At 44.0% G+C, this 23,591-nt stretch overlaps 1 protein-coding gene across 7 annotated transcripts in view; it reads right to left on the reverse strand.

Annotated features, from left to right (window-relative positions):
* The window catches only part of NSD1 (nuclear receptor binding SET domain protein 1), a 116,702-nt gene extending 94,524 nt beyond the window's left edge, over window positions 1-22,178 (reverse strand). For 2 of the 7 annotated variants that reach the window (XM_088465525.1, XM_088465524.1), the window contains exons 1-3: window positions 22,020-22,178; window positions 20,236-21,167; window positions 7,054-7,180 (exon numbers count right to left, since the gene is read on the reverse strand). In XM_088465525.1, coding sequence (XP_088321651.1) covers window positions 7,054-7,180; window positions 20,236-21,150 — 1,042 coding nt within the window. In that variant the 5' untranslated portion in view covers window positions 21,151-21,167; window positions 22,020-22,178. Of the gene's footprint in view, window positions 1-7,044; window positions 7,181-20,235; window positions 21,168-21,323; window positions 21,440-21,892; window positions 21,979-22,019 lie in introns of those variants that run through there. The other 5 variants (XM_088465523.1, XM_088465520.1, XM_088465521.1 and 2 more) reach the window with 4 other exon arrangements.
* Window positions 22,179-23,591: the final 1,413 nt, after the last annotated feature.

The following is a 23,591-nucleotide window of genomic DNA, read 5'->3' on the forward strand; positions in this document are numbered from 1 at the left end:
CACACACACAATATGCCAGTCTCCACGCACCAGCTCCCTCACTGGAAGGACCGCGCCACAGCGCCCCCACCGGCAAGGACCGCAACCTCCATGCCGCGAAACCTTGGTCGTGACAACAGCCCTGTCCTGATAAAATATCAAAAAGGGGGAGCGACATGAAAGTGCCTCTTACTCCGAAACCCTACGAGCAGATGCTATAGCCAGAAGAAACAGTCTTCGCAGTGAGCCATTGAACATCCACTGATTGCAGGGGTTCGAATGGAGGTTCCTGAAGTGCTTGGAGCACCACTGACAAATCCCATGGAACCACAAGAGGGGCAAAGGAAGGTTGTATTTGTAGAACACCCTGCATGAAAGGTGTGAAAATCCGGTATTGGAGCAATTCTGCGCTGAAACCAGATAGACAAAGCAGAGACCTGCACTTTCAGAGATGCTATGCGGAGGCTTAGATCCAATCCAGCTTTAAGAAAGGCAAGAATTCTAGAAACCTAAAAGACCTGAGGGTCATAGGCCCTCATTCAGACCCACTCGCGAGCGGCTGCCCACTCGCAAGTGGGTCGATGGTCTGCACTGCGCATGTGCACGACGGAGGGAGCTCCGTCGTGCGCATGCGCGAGACGCGACGAGCGAAGGACTTTCCTTCGCTCGTAGTGTCTCATCAAAGGGGGCGTGCTGTCGATGTTGACTGACAGCACGCCCCCTTTGGTGGGCGTGCCGGGGGCGTGCCTGCCAGACGGAGGCGTTCCCAAGGGAACGCCTACCGTCTGAAGCCGGCCCCACTGACATCACTAGTGATGTCAGTGGGAGTGATTTTGGCTCTGATAGAGCCAAAATCACTCCTGGCCTTGCGGTTGAGAAACTCAACCGCATGGTTCTGCTCGCAGTTTCGATGGTCAAGACCATCGCGACCATCATCCTGCACGCTCGTATATGCTGTGGGTGGTGACGCACAGCTATACGAGCATCCAGGAGGACGCTCCATATTTATGGAGATGGGCCCTGATTCAGAGCAAGCGCTCTGGTCAGAGCGTCCGGCTCTGAATCAGGGCCATAGTTTCTAGGAGCACACCACTGGAAATATGTATGCCATATTCTTTGGTAAATCCTGGCTGAGGCTGGTTTACGTGCTTTTAGCATGGTCGGGACCACAGAGCTGGAAAAACCCTTAGCCGTTAGGAGGTATGTCTCAAGAGCCAAGCCATTAAAGACAGACGGGCTAGGTCCGGATGTAGACATGGACCCCAAGGCAACAGTCCTACGGACGTCCTGTGCAAGAACAGGGAGAGGACCGCCCCATCAGTCTGCAGGCTTGTCCTCAGACTTGGCAGGTGGACGTCTAGTAGCCTAGGCTTGTTTGGTCCTAGGCTTGGAGGCCTTGGCTGATGTCTGTTGCCGTGGAAAGGACTGACCCTTGGCTTTTTGCCTTGAGGCCGAAAGTACAAAGGACGACGTCCGCGGCTTTGTATTATATGCAGAGGGCAGGAACGCCATCCTGTTAGTTGCCAAAGTAGTCACAATTTTATCCAATTCTGGACCAAATAGGATGTCTCCTGCATAAGGCAGAGACACTAGAGCCCATTTTGATCTGCTTTTCCAGGAACGTAGCCAAAGAATACGGCGGGCCACTACCGAAGTGGCAGATATCCTGGAGGCCAGGAAAGCCGTATCTATAGCTGCTTCACCCAAGTAGGAGGCTGCATCTCTAATGTGAGATATGTAGGACAGCTGTTCCCTCGAAGCATTACATGAGAATCCACCGTTGGAGGAACTTCCCATTTAGTACAATCAGTAGCTGGAAGAGGGTAAAAGGAACTGAACTATTTTGAAATATGAAACCTTTTACCGGGCATATTCCAAGCTTCACTCATGTGATCAGATAGCTGGTCAGAGTGAGGAAACTCTGGTAAAACAACCTTTTGTCGCTTAAACAAGTGCATGTTTTGTCTTAGGAGCGGGTGCATCCTCTTCTATTTGTAGAATAGATTTAACAGCTCTCACAAGAGCAGGTATATTTAGTTTAGAGGGTGGTCAGAGTGAGAGAGATCGCCGTCTTCTACCTCCCGAGATGATATCTCAGAATCAGAACTGTGTGGATTGTGAAGATATCATAGTACGTTTAGTAGGTAAAGGTTTATCTTTTTGCAGCATTTGCTGGAAAACCATAGAGGTATTAGACAAACTCTGTACTGAGGTAGACATTACGTCTACCCATGGGGGAGGCAAAGGATTTGCAGGGGTTACCTGCTATGGCCATTCCATAGGGGGAGCTACCACGGGGACTGCTATTTGGTCCGCAAGTTTTGCCAGCATTTGTGAAAAGGCAGCCCAGAGTGGGTCCTGAGGGAGACACAATTAATACAGAGACCATCCTGAATGAGGTCCTCTGTGGCTAAGCCCACAGAGCAGGACTTACAAGCTATCAGAGTAGGAGGAGCAGCATCAGATTGCTTGCTATTCTTTCCTATGCCAGACAGTCACAAGAATAATAAAATACAAAGTATGATACAGTGCAATGAACACCTTACAGTATGTGTAATATGGCACAGTGTAGTGTGCAACTGCACTATATATGGCACAGTGTAGTGTGCAACCGCGCTATATAGTATTGTGCCTCACATCTGCTATTTAAGTGTGAGGACTATGAGCCCCCAATAACTTAGTATGTCAGGGTATAGTTAAAAAAAAAAAAAAGGAGGGACAGGTATAAACTGACAGTATAGAAAATAGGGATTAGCGCTAGCACAAGTCACATACAAACGCAGAAGAAAACATTATATGCATGACTGCAATGGCACAAAAATCAACTACACAGACCACAGTGGCTGGTAGGATATAGCGTTGTATAACCTGGCCTGTGGGAGAGGTATACAGTGAGACTGGACACAGCGTTTCCCGGAGACCTGCTTGCCTAAAATGGCTGCCGCGCATCTCTGAGGCGGCAGAGGGTGAGGGAGGAGCAGCTCTGGGAACACCAAGACCGCAGTGTAGAGGCACCCTGAGCTGGGGGAGGGGCTGCAGGGAGAGCGCCTTATCCCCTGGCTGACGTTAACCACCAGGTCCCCTGGCCTTTATAATATGGCTCTGCGCCAGTATAGTTATGCCCCGGTGGTCTAGTGGAGTACTGGGCGAGCCAGTGTCCACATCAGCGCCTCCGGTCTGTTTCCTGAAACCGGAGGCAAGACTAAGACGCGGGTCCCCGCGAACGGGGTTCCACCTTACCTATCCCATGGATTCCGGGCTGCAGTCTGGAGTTCCGGAAGCCTGCTAGCTAGTCCCCTTCGGACTTGCATAGGCTTGGTGTCACAGTGCTACGGAGGGGTGATGGGGCGGCAGCACTGACGTCCAGACGACAGTCTGGTGCTGCTCGTCCGTTTGGTAAAAAATAATAAGTAAATGAAATCATAAAATTAAAGCTTGGGCTGCTTAATGAAAGTTTCATTGCTGGTACAGCACCTACCGGACACCAACGAAAATAAAGTGCCCTCGGGTTGTGGGCAGGGTATAGGGGGAAGGACCGGAGCATCCTGGGATTGAAAAACCTTTGCTGTTGGTGTCCGTCCTCCAGGTCCCACCTACACCCCAATGTCTCCCTGTGGAGCCCTATGGACACTTTAGAAGAAAAATGGTTATTTACTTTAAAAGTGTAATTACACCAAATAAACATAACAGTAGTAAAATTTATGTTGATATCTGCAGTATGATATCAGTCATTGCTGACTCTGGGCAGTCTCCTTAAGATCTCGATATGGACATAAATAATATAACCACAGAAGGCTGTATTGAAACAAAATAATAGACCAGAAAATAAAATCCTGCTTTTAACAATGATTTCATATTTGTAATTTACAATTAAATATATCATAAACCAACAGAGATCAGTGCAGATAATAAAATCTCAATCCAGAAACCAATAAGACTCAAGAGCAGAAATACCACACCGTATTAATCAGACCACTCATTAAATCAAAGACCATATAAAGGTTTTGGAAGGGATGGTATTATTCTTAAACAATGCTCTATTTTGTATAAAACCCTGAAAAAAAAAAAAAATACAAGATTTAGCTTCTAGTAGTTTCCACAGGCACATGATCAATATCTGATTTTACATAAATAATTAAGGAATGCGCTGTCATAAATATGAAAAATTAGGAACATGGGGGCGATTCCATTCAGAGCAATGCTGTATATAGCCCTGGGAAGGAGTTCCTGGAGCTATTCAATTGACCACATTGTTAAGTCCGAACACAGAATTTCTGCTCACACCCTCCTGAGGTGTGAACAGAAATCCGACTTAAGTGCCGGCCATGATGCGGTTTCCTCAATTTAACGCGGCGCTAACACAAAACACCCAGCTTAAGGTGCAGTAACTAGCATTCTTAAGTAGTTCTAGTCGAACTTAACAGTTCGGTCGATTAATTAGCTTAGAGAAAACTCCTTCCCTTGTCTATTCAGCATTGCGCTGAATTGAATCGCCCCAATTATTAGATATTAGGCTTCAAATACTACTTTATTTTCAGAACAGACTAACTTAAACTCACAAGAAATACACCGTCCTGTGGTTCCAAAACAAATCAATCCAAAAAAAGTGTATTCATCATATTCATATTCCAAACAAATGAGGTCAAAAGCACAAATTAATAAATGTGTCACATCTGCATGTTTCAAGGATAGAGTTCCCTGATGGTAACGTTCAGACCAAACCCTTCAAGCAAAAGCAGTAATAAAACAAAGGTTAAGTTGGGTACACATTAGACAACTTGCAAACGATGCAATGTCGTCAAGGATTCCCTTGAACTTCCGGACAAACCATATAGTGCATACACACTGTGCAATCTTACCAACGAACAAACGATATATTGTGCATCGTTAACAGTTTCCAAATCGTTAGCTCATTAACGATATAGCGTTTGCTTACCAAAATACCTGACTACCATCTTAAAGATTTCTGCAAAATTTAAATAATGGGCTGTACTATGACACAGATGCATGCACAGATCAGTGAGATCCATGCATGGATCTGTAGGTAAACAGCTTGTAAAGTGTTAAACATTAAAAAAAAAAATGATGTGGGGTCCCCCGCTAAAAGCACAACCAGCGCCTGACTTTTCAGAGCCAGTGCTTGTTGTTTAAATACGGATGACAAAAGATGTAGGGGTCCCCTGTATTTGCACAACCAGCACTGGGATCAGTGAGCCGGTCCTAGTTTTGGAAATGCAGGGACAAAATGAGTAGGGGTCCCCTGTATTTTCCATAACCAGCACTGAACTTTTTCTATCGGGGGTGTAATGTCACAGCCAGGGAAACCCTTTCAGCAGGTCCCCCAGACAAAGCATTACACCTGACCGCTAGTCAGCCCAGACCGGGGAACCCTGTGGAGGTGAGGAACCCCCCAATAAAGGACTAGCCTTCTCCAGGGTACCCCAGGCCTGGGCTGACAGCACGGGGCTATCCCCAGTACCCATGCCCGGTGGGTGCCAGGTTGATTGTGTAAAAGATAAATGTAATAATATTGTCTTTTGCTGGAGAACTATAGGTCCCAGCAAGCCTCCCCCGCATGCTGGTACTTGGAGAACCACAAGTACCAGCATGCAGGGCATTAAGGGCCCGCTGGTACCTTTAGCTCACCTGTAAAATAAATATTAAAATAACGACAAGACACACACACCGTGAAAGTAAAGTTTTATTAAAGCATACATGCACATTCACACGCTTTGCAAGCTATTTACACACAGATGCATGCACAGATCTCAATGGCCTGTGTATGCGTCTGTGTCATTCATTTATACCACCAGCATGAAGCAGATGGAGGAGAGTGTCCAGGGAATGCCTGTCAAGTGTCGCCCAGGTTGGAACGACATATCATTCGTCGTTCGGTAGTGCGTACACACTGCACAATCAGAGGGGAATCGTTAACGAGATTGACAAATCTTCCTGCATGTACAAAAGATCTGTAGATGCGCCCAGTGACCCACGGGAACGCATACCGGTATCGTGATAGAGCATACACACTGGACGATATGAACAATTTGTTGTATTCGATGCGTCAGAATCGGCCAAATCGTTCAAGATATCGTCTAGTGTGTACCCAGTTTTAATGTGAATACATGCACTATTGTACACTGCAACTGGATTCTTCTGAATGACATCTATAGTTCTCTCCTAAGATGGTAACTGATAGTCAAGCAAATTCTTTAACCATAAAATTTAATAAAATCAGCTGATATTACAATGTCCTAACACGTTTTGTTACCATAAAATAAAACCTTTAGAAGGAATCAATATGAATATACTGTTCATACTGAGACCTTCATGCAATAATCAGGAACATTAGGTCTAAAAGATACTAAATCACTAGAGTAAAGCTAGTCCTGTTATTTCCCACAATGCACATGGTAATCACTTCCTTAAAATAGTTTAGCAGTGCTCCGTACAGTGACTAGATAGAAATGTCTGCATGAATGATACCACCAAGTAGTATGCGTGCATCTATACAATTACTTTATATACACATACATACATATATACACACACATTCTGAGGAACCTAATTATTAGAATAAGAGAAACGATACAGGTCTTCCATGACGGTCAGCAAAAATCAATGTCTTGTTTGGTAGTATATCACCGATATTTAAATCCACATTGATTTATGCGTACACCACCTGGCTCAGCTTGGTCTGTACATTTATTGCAAACCATTTTATAGGAAAATATATATATAAAAATATGGTTTTTCATTTAGAATGGGGTGGGATTGGGGGGCTGGTGTTCTATAAATTATTTTAAATAGAGAAGAAAAGAAATAAGAACAATTATGAAGACATACAAGGCAGTGACTTTAGAAGTAGGAAGGACATTCAGAGAAATTGGACAAGGTTCATGAATGATTCCTACATTCAAAGACATTTATCCCTCTTTTACAATGCGCAGGGGGAATCAACTGTACCATTCAGGCTTTAGAACAAAAGGCAATAATGTAATGAAAACTGCTTTTATCAAATAAAAGGGTATTGCTATTGGGAAAGATACTTGTAGATAAGCTTACCTCCATTACCTTTTTCATCGTGTTGTGGGTCGACACAGATCTTGCATGGCCACCAAGGGCGCCGACTGAACTTTGCCCACACAACATCCCCTTCTTCATGTATTACAGGAGCAGGTTTCTTTCTTCTTGGTTGTTGCTGCAGAGAAAGCACAAAAATAAGCTAATGCTAAAGCTCCTCCTACATTCAGAAATCCAGTCTAGAGGGAAGTACAGACCAGGTTAAACAAGGACACTACAATGAACACAGGGATAGGATATTTAGGATAGGATATAGAGATTTAATGCGCACATTACTTTTGCAATGCAGAACAAGCAGCAGATTTCCCTTAACATATATTTGGAAAAGAATATAAACGTTAGAAAATAGGGGGCTTATGTAATAGAGTGCGACTTGCAGCCGCTGCTGGAACTCCTGCAAGTTTTCCCGTATTTTTAAAGGGCCAATCATTTTAAAGGCAACAGGCATGCTTTGTTTTGCATTTAAAATGATTGCCAATTACAAATACGGAAAGACTTACATAAGCTCCTATGGGGCCGATTCAATTCAGCGTGTGCTGTTTAGTCCGGTTTGAATTCACCCCAATATCTGTAAACAAAAAATAATTAAATTACAGGAAAACATAAAATAAAAAAAACAATCATTCATATACAGTTTTTATATATATATATATATATATATATATATATATATATATATATGGACATTGACAGGATTTTCATATTTTGGCTATTCACCACCACAATGGCTTTGAAATGAAACAAACAAGATGTGATTTAACTGCAGACTTTCAGATTTAATTTGAGGGTAATTACATCCAAATCAGGTGAACAGTGTAGGAATTACAACAGTTTCTATATGTGCCTCCCACTTTTTAAGGGGCCAAAAGTAATGGGACAAACTAAACAATCCTAATGGAGCATACACACGGTCAGATTTGTCAGATGAACGATTTGACCAAAGTTTTGAACGATTTGAACGATTGAACGATTTTTGACTGCATTAAAATGAATGGAATCATCCAAGTCTGACTGCAAACACATCAGATGTCAGATATCATTATCTGACAAACGGGAACGCGCATCGTTCATCGTCCATCGTCCAGGCATGTCAGATATGTCAAATTTTCCTTCAGATACGACGACTGAACGATTTTTAAATCGTTATCGTTCAGATCTGAAGGAAAAATCTGACAGTGTGTATGCACCATAAATCTAACTTTCACTTTTTAATACTTTGTTGCAAATCCTTTGCAGGCAATTACAGATTGAAGTCTGGAACGCATAGACATCACCAGACGCTGGGTTTCATCCCTGGTGATGCTCTGCCAGGCCTCTACTGCAAATGTCTTCAGTTCCTGCTTGTTCTTGGGGCTTTTTCCCTTCAGTTTTGTCTTCATCAAGTGAAATGCATGCTCGATCGGATTCAGGTCAGGGGATTGACTTGGCCATTGCATAACATTCCACTTTTTAGCCTTAAAAAACTCTTTGGTTGCTTTTGCAGTATGCTTCTGTCAATGTCCCAATATTTATGCACCTGACTGTATATATATTTTATCACACAGATGTGTCCACATAAATCTATCCTCCATGCGCTACAAGTTGCGCCACACAACACGGGAGCTCTGTGTGCCTCGGTAATGCCAAGAGTCTTTCGTGCATCTTTTTACCTTTAAATGCATTTTATTCACACAATGATGCCACTGTGTGGCAGAATGTATAAGCGGCACTATTACTGCATGGCATAATGTGTATAAGGGGTACTACTGTGTGGCATAACATGAATGGGCTTCTGTGTGGGGGCAAAAGTGTGTTTTGTTTTTATTTACCTCTGGAGGGGGGGGGGGATGCAAAGGAAGACTGATTTGCTGCTGTCCAAAATCTCTGGCTGTGCATAAAGGACAAAAAGATAGACACTCTTTCTTGCTAATATATATATATATATATATATATATATATATATATATATATATATATATATATATATATATATATATATATAGTCCTCATACATCTAACCTCATTGCACGCCAAACAGCCCTTCTAATAGCGCCATGCCGTGACTCTATAGTGCCAAGCGTCTTTTTACCTTCAAGTGCGTCTTATTCACAGTGGAGCAAATAGCTAGCACAAGCAGCTTCGGCCACATGGCAGGATCTTAAAAGCCCCCCCCCCCAGAGGTAAAAAACAAACACATACATACTTTTGCCCCCACACAGAGCCCATTCAAGTTATGCCACACAGTAGTACCCCTTATACACATTATGCCACACAGAAATGCCCCTTACACATTATACTACATAGTAATGCCCTTTACAGATTATGCCACATAGTAGTAGTGCCACATAACATTTATTCCACACAAATAGTGCCCCTTGCACATGATGCCCCTCCCCCCCAGCAACTCACCTCCCCATGTCCCCCAGCAGCCTCCCGCCTCCACTTGCGTGCCATCAGCAGCCAGCAAGTGTGGATTTGGGTCCGAGCCACCAGCTAATTACAGCTGGTGCACCTACAGTCAGCGGCAGCCAAGGACAGAGAGCGCCGGCGCAATTTGAATCTGTTTGCGAGCCAATGGGAGCTCGCGGACCGGCAGCCAATCAGGAGACGCTACTGCGGCTAGGCTGCCAGTCCGCGAGCTCTGATTGCCTCACAATTGGCAGCGCTGTCTCTCCATGACTGCCTGCCAGTGCGCCAGTTGTAATCAGCAGGCGAGCCAGCACCAAATCAACATTGCTGACATCCGGGCCACCCTCGACGGCCCTGACTGGACAGGCTCACTTTGTGTGCGTGACTGGGTGTAGTGGGAGCGGCGGGCCACAGAAGCAGCTGAGGCACCATAGCAGCCAAACCCCTTGAACCCACGGTAGTTACGCCACTGTTTGCAAGCAGGTTAGCAAACAGTGGAGTCCTTTTCAGGATCAATGAAATGGGGTTATAGGCGAGGACAATGTAAACAAATAAAGGCTGCAAGTGTACTTCACGGTCCAGTCTTCAACCCGGGCAACACCGGGTATCCCAGCTAGTAATATATAAGTGCCAATTCAAGTTTTCATACATATAAGCATAAAAGTAAAAAATGACTCAGCAACATCCAAACTTTGCACTGTAAGGGGCTCATTTATAAAATACTCCCAAATAAAAAGATTTGGGGGGCTATTCAACACAACAAAACAAAAATAACCGAGGCAGCGTACGAATGCTCAGTTCCCTGGCTATACTGACCAGTAGCAGCAAGGACAGACTTACTACAAAGGCCAGTCACGTTCACATATGCACCTGAAGTGCGGTGTCTGGCTTCCAGGTGCAGGTTTGTTAAAAAATTTAAAAAATGAAAAAACTTATAATAAGAGGGTACAATATTAGGGATTTTTTTCCCATAAATTTAAATATAGAAAAAATGGCTTATTTGAACAATGCATTTTTCTATGTGCTACATCTGCTATTGCTGCTGTCCTTCTCAAATATGTGCTAAGCAGCCTTCCCTAGCTTCACATCAGAGCTACTGCATGAAAGCCAGCAAGGGCCACTGCAAAGAATGATGAATAGGAAAAACAATAAATCTGTTAAAAAAAAATATATATATAGTAATTTTCACAGGATTTAGGTATTCCCCTCCCCCACCCTGGTAAAAAGTAAAGAGAGTTTGCACAAAATAATCCACTTTAAGTTAGACAGCTGTAATCACATCCCACATCTTCAGAACACCATCCAAATTAAATCAAAGTTATCTAATAATGTGGGGATAAAAGTGTGATGGTGTATTTCCTTCACCCCCAAAATAAACTCCAAAGGGCAAGCAACAAGTTATAGGCAAAAAGGTTACTGGCTAAAGCAGTGATACGGACACTTTCTTTAATCACGACGCCCAAGAGTAGCAGCATTTTTTTTTTTTTAATTGAGAAATTCAGAAAAATTATTAAATTAAGTAAATGATGCTAATTTGCCAGCCATAGTTAGGGTCAGTTATGTGGTGGTGGACAAGGCTGTGCTTCTGTTTCTCCACATATTTTATGATTGACAGCCAGCAGCACTGGTTTTGCCCATCACATTGACCATAAATCCTTTGATTTGTTCCTGGATAACCAACCAGTGGTACCCTGCATGTCCCCCATGGCACAACAGCCAGTTTGGAAACCACTGAGCTAAAGAGATGGCCAAAAAGTTATACATAACCGACAACTTTAGGATGTCGGTTTATTAAACAAACTGGTACATAAATGGCCATGCATAAGTACACAATAATCATTTGGTTGTGAATCTTCTACTTGTGTGACAGTGTCCTAGGCAACTTTGTAAAGATACCCAGTGGTTCTTAAACTGGGGGCCCTGATGGTCCTGGTCCAAATAAACTTATTTATGATCAATGTGCAAGGCAAAACCAGTGCTGGTGGCTGTCACATATATTTTATGATTGGCAAACAGAAGCGCAGCCCTGTCCACCACCACCACATAACAAAACCTAAGGGTGACAGGTAAATACAACTTACTTCATTTTTTTTTTTTCCTGAATCTCTCACTTTTGGCCTAAAGGTGCCGTTAAAAAAAAAAAAAAATGCTGATACTCTAGGGCAGAAACTCCACCATTACGATCCAGGTTTTAAGGATATCCATGCTTGAGTCCAGCTGGTTAAATCAAATTAACTGAGATACTAATTAAGTCACCTGTGCTCAAGCATGGATATCCTTAAAACCCGGAGAGTAATGGCAGAGTTTGGGAACCTCTGCTCTAGGGTGCCGTGATTCAAGAAATGCATAGGTGGTGTTCTTTTCACCACCAGATGCTCTGTCTCCAGGGACCCATCCAAATAGTTGGGTCGGTACTATAGAGTGAACACTCTACAGCAGCCTCTCATCTGGGGATTATTTGATTAGCTCAGTGTAGTCCAGAGGTTCCCAAACAGTTTAGGTTTTAGAGATATCCATGGCTGATCACAGGTGACTTAATTAGTACCTCAGTCAATTTGATTTAACACTTGTGCTCAACCATGGATCTCTCTAAAACAGTGATTCCCAACCTCGGTCCTCAAGGCACACTAAAGTCCTGGTTTTAGTTAAAGAGCACAGGTGGTTAAATCAAAATAACTGAGGTACTAATTAAGTCACTTGTGCTAAAGTATGGCTATCTATAAAACCTGGACTGTTAAGCTGGCCACACACTAGACCAACTTGCATCCAACTAGTTGATTAGTTGGAATGAAAATCTGGTAATGTCTGGGAGTAAATGATGATCAGCAATTTGCTCCTAAATGCCAGAAAACAGATGAAAATGGTCATTCAGACAAGTTTGTTAAATGTTTGATCTAAACAATTTGTTCAAACAACAGTTTTTGTGCATTTTCCGGCATTTGGGAGCAAATTGCTGATTGTCATTTGCTTTCATACGTTACCAGATTTTCATTCCAACCAATTAACACGTTGGATGAAAGTTGGTCTACTGTGTGGCCAGCTTTAGTGTGCCTTGAGGACCGTGGCTGGGAACCCCTGCTCTAAAACCTGAATTGTTGTGGAGCCTTGAGGACCACGTTTGGTGTAGTCACTTCAACAGCTATCAATTATGCAATGCTCTGTTCCTGTGAACCCTGCCTGCCACATCCTCTAACTTAACTTTGATACCGTGTTTCCCCGATAATAAGCCCTACCCTTACTTTTGTAACCCGGTCCTAAATAAGCCCTACCCCGAAAATAAGACCTACCAAAATATCATTTTGAGCTGGGAACGCTTAAGAGGCCAGCGTTCCCAGTCATGCAGTGCGCGGGTGACGTCATGACGTCACCCACGCGTTGAGGATCCTGTGCGGCCGCGCCTGCTGGATCATGTTAGATCAAGTCAGAGCGCAAGTGAGAGGGACATCCCGGACGGCGGCGAGTCAGTTAAGTACCGCACTGTACTGGTGGGTGGGGGATCAATTACAGGGGGGCCTGCACTGCAATAAGGGAGGCTGCGTAAGGGACACTGCTACAGGGGGGGCTGCATAAGGGGCACTGCTGTCAATGTTAATTAAAATAAGACCTACCCCAAAAATAAGCCCTATGGTGATTTTTTTTAACAAAAAAAAAAATAAGACAGTGTCTTATTATCGGGGAAACACGGTAGCTGTTGTAGTTCCATTCACTCTGTTTAGCTGCCTTCAACTCTGCACAGCCTTAAGTGAATCCACCTGTGCTTGCTCCTAAAGGTGCGTATCCACTAATAGACATAGAAACGAGTACGACATTGAAATCGTGCAGTCGTTCCACAGTCTGTGATGTGCCTACACTGAGCGTTCAGTGTAGGCACATCCATCATCCCCGTACATGCTGAACATGACGTTATCGTCAGGTTGACCAGCATGTTCGGGCGATGATAAATGTCAAAAACAACCAGCAGGCACGCGCATCGCTGGTCGTTTTTGACATTTAAAAGCCCGATTTGCTGCCGATTACTGAGCGATTGCACGATTATCATGTCGTAAACGTGCAATCGCTTAGTAAGGTCGCGTAGTGGATAAGCACCATTACAGTACTGGTCTCCAATCGTTTTTTCTGTCAGCACGAATTCTAAAGGGCCCCATACACGGTGCAATATGCACCTTACAATGAGATGAAAGATCCGACGGCCAAAAGATTGGGTGGTCCCCACACACGGAGTGATCTGGGGCCGACCGCCCAATATGCTGGCACACCCCCCCCCTCCCCCACCCGCATAGCGCTGCATAGGATCGTTCGTCTATCCCCCAGATGAATTGAACATGAAGAAAGATCTGGAGGAGCGAGGGACAACACCACGGGAGCGCGCAGCGGACAATATCATGCCCACACACGGAACAATATAGCATGATATCGTTCAAAACCGTCGGAACGGCCGCTATATCGCTCCGTGTGTGGGGGCCTTAAGAATAAATGTCTAACTATACACATAAGATCTTGGCAGACCAAAAACACATTTGGTTCTGTGGAAAACAGGGCCAGCTAGAGGTGAACAGGTTTATCTGTGTTTTTATAATCAAGAACTTCTTTAATAAGGAGAAGAAGTAAACAGCAGAAATTATGATGAGCCCCATGCAATATACATTGTGATACCATCTTAACATGACAAGAAAGTACCTATTCACATGATCTGGTGTTTCTGGAATATACTCAGAGAAAAACCTGCTATGTAGGCCAACATGGGACTAGTGTCTGCTAATTTATACCTGTGCTGCAGGCTAATGTTTATTTCTGTTTATTAACATCTATTATTCTAAAATTGGACACAGATATAAATTAGGTCATCATGAACGACCTAATCATGTCTGTGGCGCATTCAAGTACACCTAACGTGCACCATACGCGCCCCAGCTCCTGCTGCGTGTGACGTAAACGCATGGACCTGGAAAGGAAGACCGGGAACAAAGGAGGGTAAGTATTAGTAACAGGATGGGAGGGGAGCAGGACGGGAGAAGGGCAGATGGCGAATAGCAGGCTGGGAAGGGGTGGGTGAGATGCATTACTACTAGTTACAGTCTATAAATGGTTTTTGTTATGTTAAGTCATGTATACTCACAATAACTACTGTACATTTCAAAAAATGTTAAATCACAAAGCCCTAACATATATCATAAGTCTCTCTCAATAAAAAGGCCTCCTTTTTTACATTAACATATGAAAACTTGTGTAAGAGTAAGCCATATAACTTAGAATAATAAATGTGTTTATTCTTAGTTGGATCTGTCCAGCCTGCTGGGTGGTCTACACTTCCTTGTAAGCGGTTTTTGCTTTGGACTTGAGTATGCTTCTCTATCAGGCATCAATGCAGTGGGAACTTATGTGAGTGACTAGCTAGTCTCCACAAAATAAATAAATGCTCTTAATATGCTAAACATTTGTGCACGCTTACTAGGGATGGCTAATCCCCAGTCCCATATAGGTTTTTTAGATCGACACGTGATCAGCTTATCTGCATTTAATATGGAAATAATATCGATCTTCTCTGGGATCTAATATATATTATTTTGACGCAAATGCAGTTGTGGAGTCAGGGCCTGTGGAATATGCGCAGTTGGGAAAAAAAACAAAAACGGTGGGAAACAGGTAAGGAGATCGCCGCCAGTTTCATGATTATAGGAGTAACCTAGCTGATGCACCAAATCTCCAGGATCTAACCAACAATCCCCAAATATTGACTGTGAAGATCTATCTTTGTAAAAGATTGTGTATTGATGTCCATCCCTAACCTGTACATTGGGAAGGAACAATATTTACATTTTGGAGTTTAGCCATTATATCACCAGACATCAACGATGTACTGCGCAATGAGAGAGCAATATTACCAAAGCTTGCAACAATTAACAATGAATGTTTACATAGTAGTAAACAGACTTGATCCGCGTAAAACAATTATACACACATACATATTATATATAACACACGCAACTGTGCCTCATTAAAAGTGAAAGCCAAACAAGTGTTTGTAGCCCTACATAGTGCACTCATATGCTGCCATTTCAGTGTTTACGTATTTTAATCTTTTCTGGTAGTGATTGTTTACACATCTCCCATTCCAAAACTATACCCATGCATACATGGACCTTCACAAGGTGCAGTGAACGCAGGATGAATAGAGCTAACAGCATGGAAAGATAGTAAAGTTTTATCTGCTGTTGGGGTAATTACAACAGCCTAAGCCCTGTTGACTCAGAGCAGGACTCACCTGAGTTTTAAGGCCCATATGAGAGTACAATATTAAAGTAACGCATGTTAAGTACCTTGATTAGGTAAACAAGATCAGGAGACTGGTATGAGTTTAGGACCACGTTCGTGCACAACAGGGAAGCTGCACATTTCGTTGAGTATGGGGCTTGATCAGTTCACCCAGGAAGTCATCGACCTGTGTGTAAAAGGGATGTGGTCAATATCCCGACCGTGGGGATTCCAGTTCTCAGAATCCCGGCACCGGAATCCCGAAGGTAAGTATCGGGGTTGGGGGGAGGGTCATCGTTATGGTTAGGCACTAGGGGGAGGAGGTTGGGATCAGGCACCCAGGAGGGTGGGTTAGCGGAGGGAGAGGGGGAGGCTTAGAATACTGACCGATAAGTGTCGGTATTCTAACCCTGTCGGGATGCTGGCATCGAGATTCTGACCACCGGCATCCCGTGTGAAGTACTGGAGCACACCCAGCCAAATCGTATAAGAACATTTTGATTGGTATTACAAGAGTTCAATCATATGCTGAAGATGGCAAATCTGAGGTGAACCCCCTGTTGCTAATAAATGACGATCTATCCTCATATGTCAAAAGGAGGCTTGCCCAGTTTTTGTGATGGCCATTTATAAGAAGTGTTAATAACATGTTAACATGCGTAACATCCTCCGCATCAGAAAACTAAAAATATAGCTGACCAGAGTGCATATTGATACTCTGTAGTGCTGCATGTTCATTCTATACTATTAAATATATTTTGAGGGTCGTCAGGTAAGTTGATTGACTTAGCACAGAGTGTCCGGGCAGTTATTTTGTCATTATTGATTTGAATTTCTCTTATCCCAGAGTTTCCCAAACTCCGCCATTACAGTCCAGGTTTTAAGAATATACATTCTTGAGTCCAGATGGTTAAATCAAATTGAATGAGGCAGTAATTAACTGTGCTCAAGCTTACCTACCCTTAAAACCTGGGTTGTAATGCCGGAGTTTGGGAACCTTTGCCTTAAGCTGGCCACACACTAGACCAACTTACATCCAAACAGCCAACTTGTTGATTGGTTGGAATGAAAATCTGGTAACGTATGGGAGTAAATGATGATCAGCAATTTGCTCCTAAATGCCAGAAAACAGATGAAAATGGTCGTTCAGACAAGTTTGTTAAATGTTTGACCTAATTCAGAGGTTCTCAAACTCGGTCCTCAGGACCCCACACAGGTCACATTTTGCAGGTCACACAGCAGGTGCACAGGTGTGATCATTACTGACACATTTTAAAAGATCTACAGGTGGAGCTAATAATTTCACTTGTGATTCTGTGAGGAGAACTGGAAAACATGCACTGTTTGGGGTCCTGAGGATGGAGTTTGAGAACCTGTGATCTAAACTATCTGTTCAAACAACAGTTTTGGTCCATTTTCCAGCATTTGGGAGCAAACTGCTGATTGTATACCTTACCAGATTTTCATTCCAACCAATCAACTAGTTGGCTGGCCAGCTTTAGCCTATCAGGGCATTTCAGAAAGAAAGCATGCTCAGTATAAGTAAATGGATACAACTTTAGAGGTTAGGATTCTTATATGGGATAATATATCAAAAATACAGTGATTACTGGATAGAAGGAATGCATGAAAACTGGTAATGTCCATGTATGAATAAATAGGTGGATGCATGAAACATCAGGAAGTACAATTCCTGATAAGAAATAAAATAATCAATGGGACGGTCATTTTCAGAATGGAGGATGCCGGCTAATAATATAGAATAAAATGTAGTAGATACAGCTCATACGCAAGTCGGCCATGGTGTAGATAGTGTTCATTCTAGCACCCTGGATGTAATCAGAAAGGGCATATTTTAATTTTGAATGGCAAAGTTTTATACATGTCGTATTGTTACAGCAGCTATAGTGATACATCACATCTAAAATGTTACCCTACAAAAATTAAAATATGCCCTCCCCACTGATTACGTGCAGGGTGCTAGAATGAACAAGTAAATAAATACCATCTTGCTAAATATGAGTTGCAATGTCCTCGTGAGATTAATTACGTGATTAGGTTGCCGCACAATTTAAGGCACTTATGTCTGATTTTTGAATGGCATGCACATGGGCCCAACAGGGTATGTTAAAAAATGAATGCAAGATATAGACATAGACTTCATTAAAGGCCACGACTAGTGGTAGGGAATCAGTATCAGTGTGACAACTGGTGTGAGGATAAAATAAAAACTGAAGGGGTGTTTCAATTCAGCACGATGTTGAATAACCCTGGGAAGGAGATCCCGAAGCTAATCAATTGACCGCGATGTTTAGTCCAACTATAGAATTTCTTCTCATGTCCTCCTGAGGCGCGAGCAGAAATCCGACATAAGTGCTGGCCGCGATGCTGTTTTCCGGCTTAGCGTGGCGTTAACAGCCTTGCTACCAACACTTTAGTTGGAAAATACCGGTTAGCGCGACTTAACACCCAAGTTTAGGCGCGGTAACCGGTATTCTCCAACTTAAGTCAATTTTGGTCAGACTTAACAGCACAATAAATTGAATAGCTGCGGCAAGTCCTTCACGGAGCTATTTGCATCACGCTGAATTGAATCTCCCCCATTAAATGAAATTAATATGAAAAAAATACTACGAATGGTACATATTCTTGGAACATACAATGGCCCACAACAGCAACAAAAAAACAAACCATGACTCGAAGGGACAATCAATAGTTTTTTTCAGCTAATTAATGGGCACCCAATGTAGCAATTCAATTATTTTAGAGCGCCCATTAATTATCGCGTTTGTCACACAAATTAGACTGGGTTTAGAGACGTAAAAAATAGCTAAACTTGTCTAAATTCCTGGTTAGCGCCACCAAGCAACGGATTTATCACACATTTCTGTTTGCCATCTCTGGAGGGTACAAGCAGAAGTGTGCGCTCCCACGGCTATTCGCACCCAAACGGAGCAACAATTGATTTGCTCGCGTTAAATTGAATCGCGCCCACTGTGAATAAACTTCATACAGTCATTGCAATATCTTCAGCGGCATTTAAGCGTAGGCATGGTCCACCAGAAAGTGCACAGCATCAAATACCTGAGGCCAATATTAAACAGAACAAACTATGACACACACTTTACCAATTAAGTCAGGGGTGGGGAACCTTTTTTCTGCCGAGGGCCATTTTGATATATACATTATTCACAGGCCCGATGCAGGCCACACCCCCTCCGTGTGATGTCACACGGAGACGGAGACACAATCTCCAGTGATTACAGCAATGCTTGGAGCATCCTGAGGATGCTCCGAGGAGCTGTAAGGGCAGTGGTGTGACCGTCTGAAGCGTCCTAAGGACGCTCCAGGCGGCACTGCTGCATAGATTCTGGCCGCAGGGTGCCATTATAGGCACCCTGCCATCCAGATAAGGCTAGCATAAAAAAGCTCAGAGGGCCAGACCAAATGATTCTGGGGGCCTGAGGTTCCCCATCCCTGAATTAAGTGAACACAATAGTTGTGGTACTTTGCAAAACTTATGGTCACAAAAAAAAAAATCATCAAAGCTATTTTGAATGCTACTAGCCATTAAGGGGTCAATTCAGTTAGGGGCTGGGGGAGAGTTGGTGTTGCAGCGGCATAGAAACGCCGGCAACTGCAGCTGAACTAGCCCCTACAATTTCGCCCTGGACTCGTGGATTTTTGTACGCCGTCCTTTAGGCCTTCGAACAAAAACCTGCATGTCCGGCTGTTCCCTTAGTGCATCATATAGCTGTACTCACTTGCGGGCACGACTTAGTTGAGCCTAATTAAATTGACCCCTAAGAGTTAATGTACACTAGATGCTGGCAAGCATTTTACATTCTGGAAAATCAAATGCCGCCTCTGGATGGTAGATGCTGTTATAACTCTTGCACTGATCATTACTCTCTCTAGTAAGAAGTTTCGTTACTGATACACCTGGAATGCTGCATGTACGATTTAAGGTGTTTCCTGTGCTTCTCTGAATAACTGGGAAGCATACAAAAACAAACATGCTAGCTGTTTCTACCACATAGTGAATACAGCTAACTGCAATATGTTAATCACTTTTGTTATACCCTCCTGGGGCTGCGAGCTGAAATGGTGCGTTGGCAGCTGATCGCACCCGACAGGAGCAACAATTGAATAGCTCCTGTCAGGCGCAAAACAATTGAATACCGTCCCATGTTGCAATGCATAAACTGACAACCAGATGCCACAGACAGAACTTTTTCTGTTGGAGACTGACAAACCCAAACAAGCAATTATCTAATGCATACAAACAAAACACCAAGCTGGACCATTTTGTGCCGCTATTAGGACATCCTAGCACTATTATGCGAGACATCAGCTCCAGTGGGACAACTACTGAATCTTTTTTAAATAAAATACACAATAATAATAATAATAATAATAATAATAATAAAAAAAAAGTAAAATTTCATTTTTTTGCACATTATTCTGCAACAGGGTACTGTCCTACCCAGTAACAAAGAGCAAAGCACTCCCACACACCCTGGTTTTGCTTACATCTTGTAACTCTGAAGACCTCGGAGAAAGCTCATGATTCCCCTCAAAGTCTTCTAGACCTTCATCCAGAGACATTGATTCATCTTCTGTGCACATCATGGCAAGCGATCCTTGCCCACTTAGTCTACCATCCACCTCTGAAGAAGTAGCAGCATGATCCACATCCCCATCTAAAAGGTTGTCCGAAATTGTACTATTGTGCTCCCCATTTGGAATTTCAGGATATTGAATCATTGCCAAAAAAGATGTTTTTCTTTCTAGATTCTTCATTTGCATTGGATTCTCTCCATCTTCGACCCAATCTAATGGAACCAAATCCTCCAATTCTGAACCAAAATCTGGAGGGGTGTTTATTTTAGATGCAGTTTCCCCAATACTATCCACCACAGAGGGCGGCTGTCCATACACAGGCAAATCCATGCCATAGCCAGATCCATCTAGATCATAATTAAGATGTTGCATACCATATTCTGGCTCCATGTGGCAAAATGGATCAAAGTGATGCATTCCATTCTTTAAAGGTTTAGCTAACTTTAAAGGGACATCTGGTGAATAATGATGTGCAGGCTCAGATCCTGTGGGATGTATTGTTGGTTCACTTTGATTATAAAAGTAAGATTGAGAACTTGGTTCTGACACACGTCTTTCCACATCACGTGATCCATTCAGGCCATCAATATTCATCATGGAGGCAATGTCTTGGAGCCTTCGTAGAGGAATGTAATGGGAAGTGGAATCCTGCCCATAATCTGGTGTGTTACTCTGCAGTGATGAAGTCAATGGAACACTGCACCCATTAAGTGGCTCTAAGATGCTTCTTTCTCCCACACACCTTTTATATTGGGAATTTGGATCCAATGAATTTAAATAGCTTGGAGCACTGCTGAGCCTGCCTAGATCACAGGTTTCATCCATCCTGTGCAGGCATTAACCTTTAACAAAAAAATATATAGGAATTACACATTTTATAAGACAGTTGAAGAATGTGAAAGAATATTACAATGCTAAAGATGAAAGATCTATATATATAGCCGAATTGTCAAATGTCATACATACAAAGTCAGACTTAAATAAACAGTAATACGTACAAAAAAAGTGAATCATGTCCTCTGACCAAAATGGCAGCCACAGGCAGCGGGCAGAGGCCTAGACTAGCAGGCACAGATCTGGCTCTGCCGGTGTGCAGCACACAGAAGCTCAGTCCCTCCCCGGCCGTGGAGTGAATGATGAGGAGGAGGGGGGAGCACGATATACAGGATAGATTAAATTAAAAAGGTCTGGAAGCCCACCCCCAATCATAGAATCATACCATATGAACATAGGTCAGGATATGAAATACTATACAAAACCACTGCAGAAGTAGGAGTTTGTCACTAGCAGATATAGCCCAGCAGTACAGAGGTTAATAATCCAGTGTACCGGCTTTGTCCCTGATTGCACACCCTTGTGCAGACAATATCACCAGTCTCTATTATGTAAACATGCACATGCAGGCCAGGGTATCATGCATGCCATAAAGTGCTAACACCAAATGTAAAATAATCTCTGCAACTCAGCATGCATAGATATCCCTCTTGCTAAATTGCAGCCGTAACGTGGAGGTCAGAGACGGAAAGCATGGAGGAAAGCTCATGTAAGGAAGCCGAGTGTGCAGCACCTCTCATGGGTCAGGCAGCCGGCCATGGTTCTTCCTCCCCCGGTGCAGCGCGGTGCTCAAGTCGGGGACAAAGTGATGCACAAACATGCAAACGGCGGAAGCATGAAGTTGTTTGCCCCGGCCTTACCGTGCGCCTGCCCCTCATCACACAGCGCTAGGCCCGGAGCCCACGGCGGTCTGCACTACCTCCCCCAGCCGCACAGCACGCAGCGGGGAGTGCTGCTGCTAGCTCACAATACTACAGCAGGAGGCGTGCGGAGCCTGCGTGGGGGAGGGGAGGCGGCGGTGGTGGACCTGGTTGATGCTGCTGCTGGAGTAGTTGGGGAGAAGCTTTCCCTGTGTGCAGGACACATGCATCATATACTTCTAGTGCTTGTCTGAGATAGAGACACCACTGCGTGGGGGGAGGGATGAGCTTTCATGCTGTGGGGGCAGTGCAATCATACACAGCAGCTACCTATACAGCTGGGGTAACTATATGACAGAGCAGCAGCTATGATGGTTATGAGAAATGGCTGGAGGTGCCCACCAGTGGGAGATGATTGGCAGGATACAGGGAGATCATAGACAGATGGATGTTGGGCGCTGTGGTGTTAGGAGTAGTGAGTGCAGAGAATGAGCACAAACACAGGAGTCAGTCTGTGCAGTGCAGGGTAAGATGACATAAGGGGGCGCTGTACTGAGCTGCTCCCAATGCCATTCATGGACGGGATGACGTCATTTATTGTCACTTCGTGTAACCATGAATGGGGGTAGCAGAGCAGAGGTCATGTATAACTGCTGTGATTACATAGTGCATGCCTGCTGTGGTGATATGCTGCAATGCCTGCTGGGGGTCATGCCTGCTGGGGGGATATGGTGCAATGCCTGCTGGGGGGGTCATGCCTGCTGTGGTGATATGGTGCATTCCTGCTGTGGGGATATGGTGCAATGCCTGCTGTGGGGATATGGTGCAATGCCTGCTGTGGTGACATGGTGCATGCTTGTTGTGGTTACAATACATGGTGCATGCCTGCTGTGGTGATATGGTGCATTCCTGCTGTGGTGACATGGTGCATGCTTGTTGTGGTTACAATACATGGTGCATGCCTGCTGTGGGATATGGTGCATTCCTGCTGTGGTGACATGGTGCATGCTTGTTGTGGTTACAATACATGGTGCATGCCTGCTGTGGTGATATGGTGCATTCCTGCTGTGGTGACATGGTGCATGCTTGTTGTGGTTACAATACATGGTGCATGCCTGCTGTGGGATATGGTTCATACCTGCCGTGGTGACTGGGCATAAGACTATTGTGTACAATGCGTGGGGAAGTGCTGGGAATACTGAACAGTGAACACTTGAATGTGGACGGTCTGCACTGTGACTCCTGTCTCCTTCCTTAGCCTACAGCTGCCCTCCGTCCTCTAGCTACGCGTCATGACACTGCCCCTGCTGTCACATATAGACAGTCCTGCCCTCACTTTCTCCATTTTAGGTTTCCTCAGCCTCCTACCCCACATTCAGAACCTGGTCCCAATGGACAGGTCCCTGTCTTCCATAAATCCGTCGTTCGTCTCATGAAATGTGCCATGTGTATAAAACCCTCTCCCCGGAACATCTGGCCATCAGGCCGTGGTTAAGCAAGACCGCAGACAAAGTAGACAATATCAAAATGGCGGCCCGGGCGCGGCCTGAGTCCAGTTTTCTTCCGTGTCCC

This window comes from Taudactylus pleione, unplaced genomic scaffold, assembly GCF_031769625.1.
Source record: "Taudactylus pleione unplaced genomic scaffold, aTauple2 ptg001990l, whole genome shotgun sequence".
NCBI classification, from domain to species: Eukaryota; Metazoa; Chordata; class Amphibia; order Anura; family Myobatrachidae; genus Taudactylus; species Taudactylus pleione.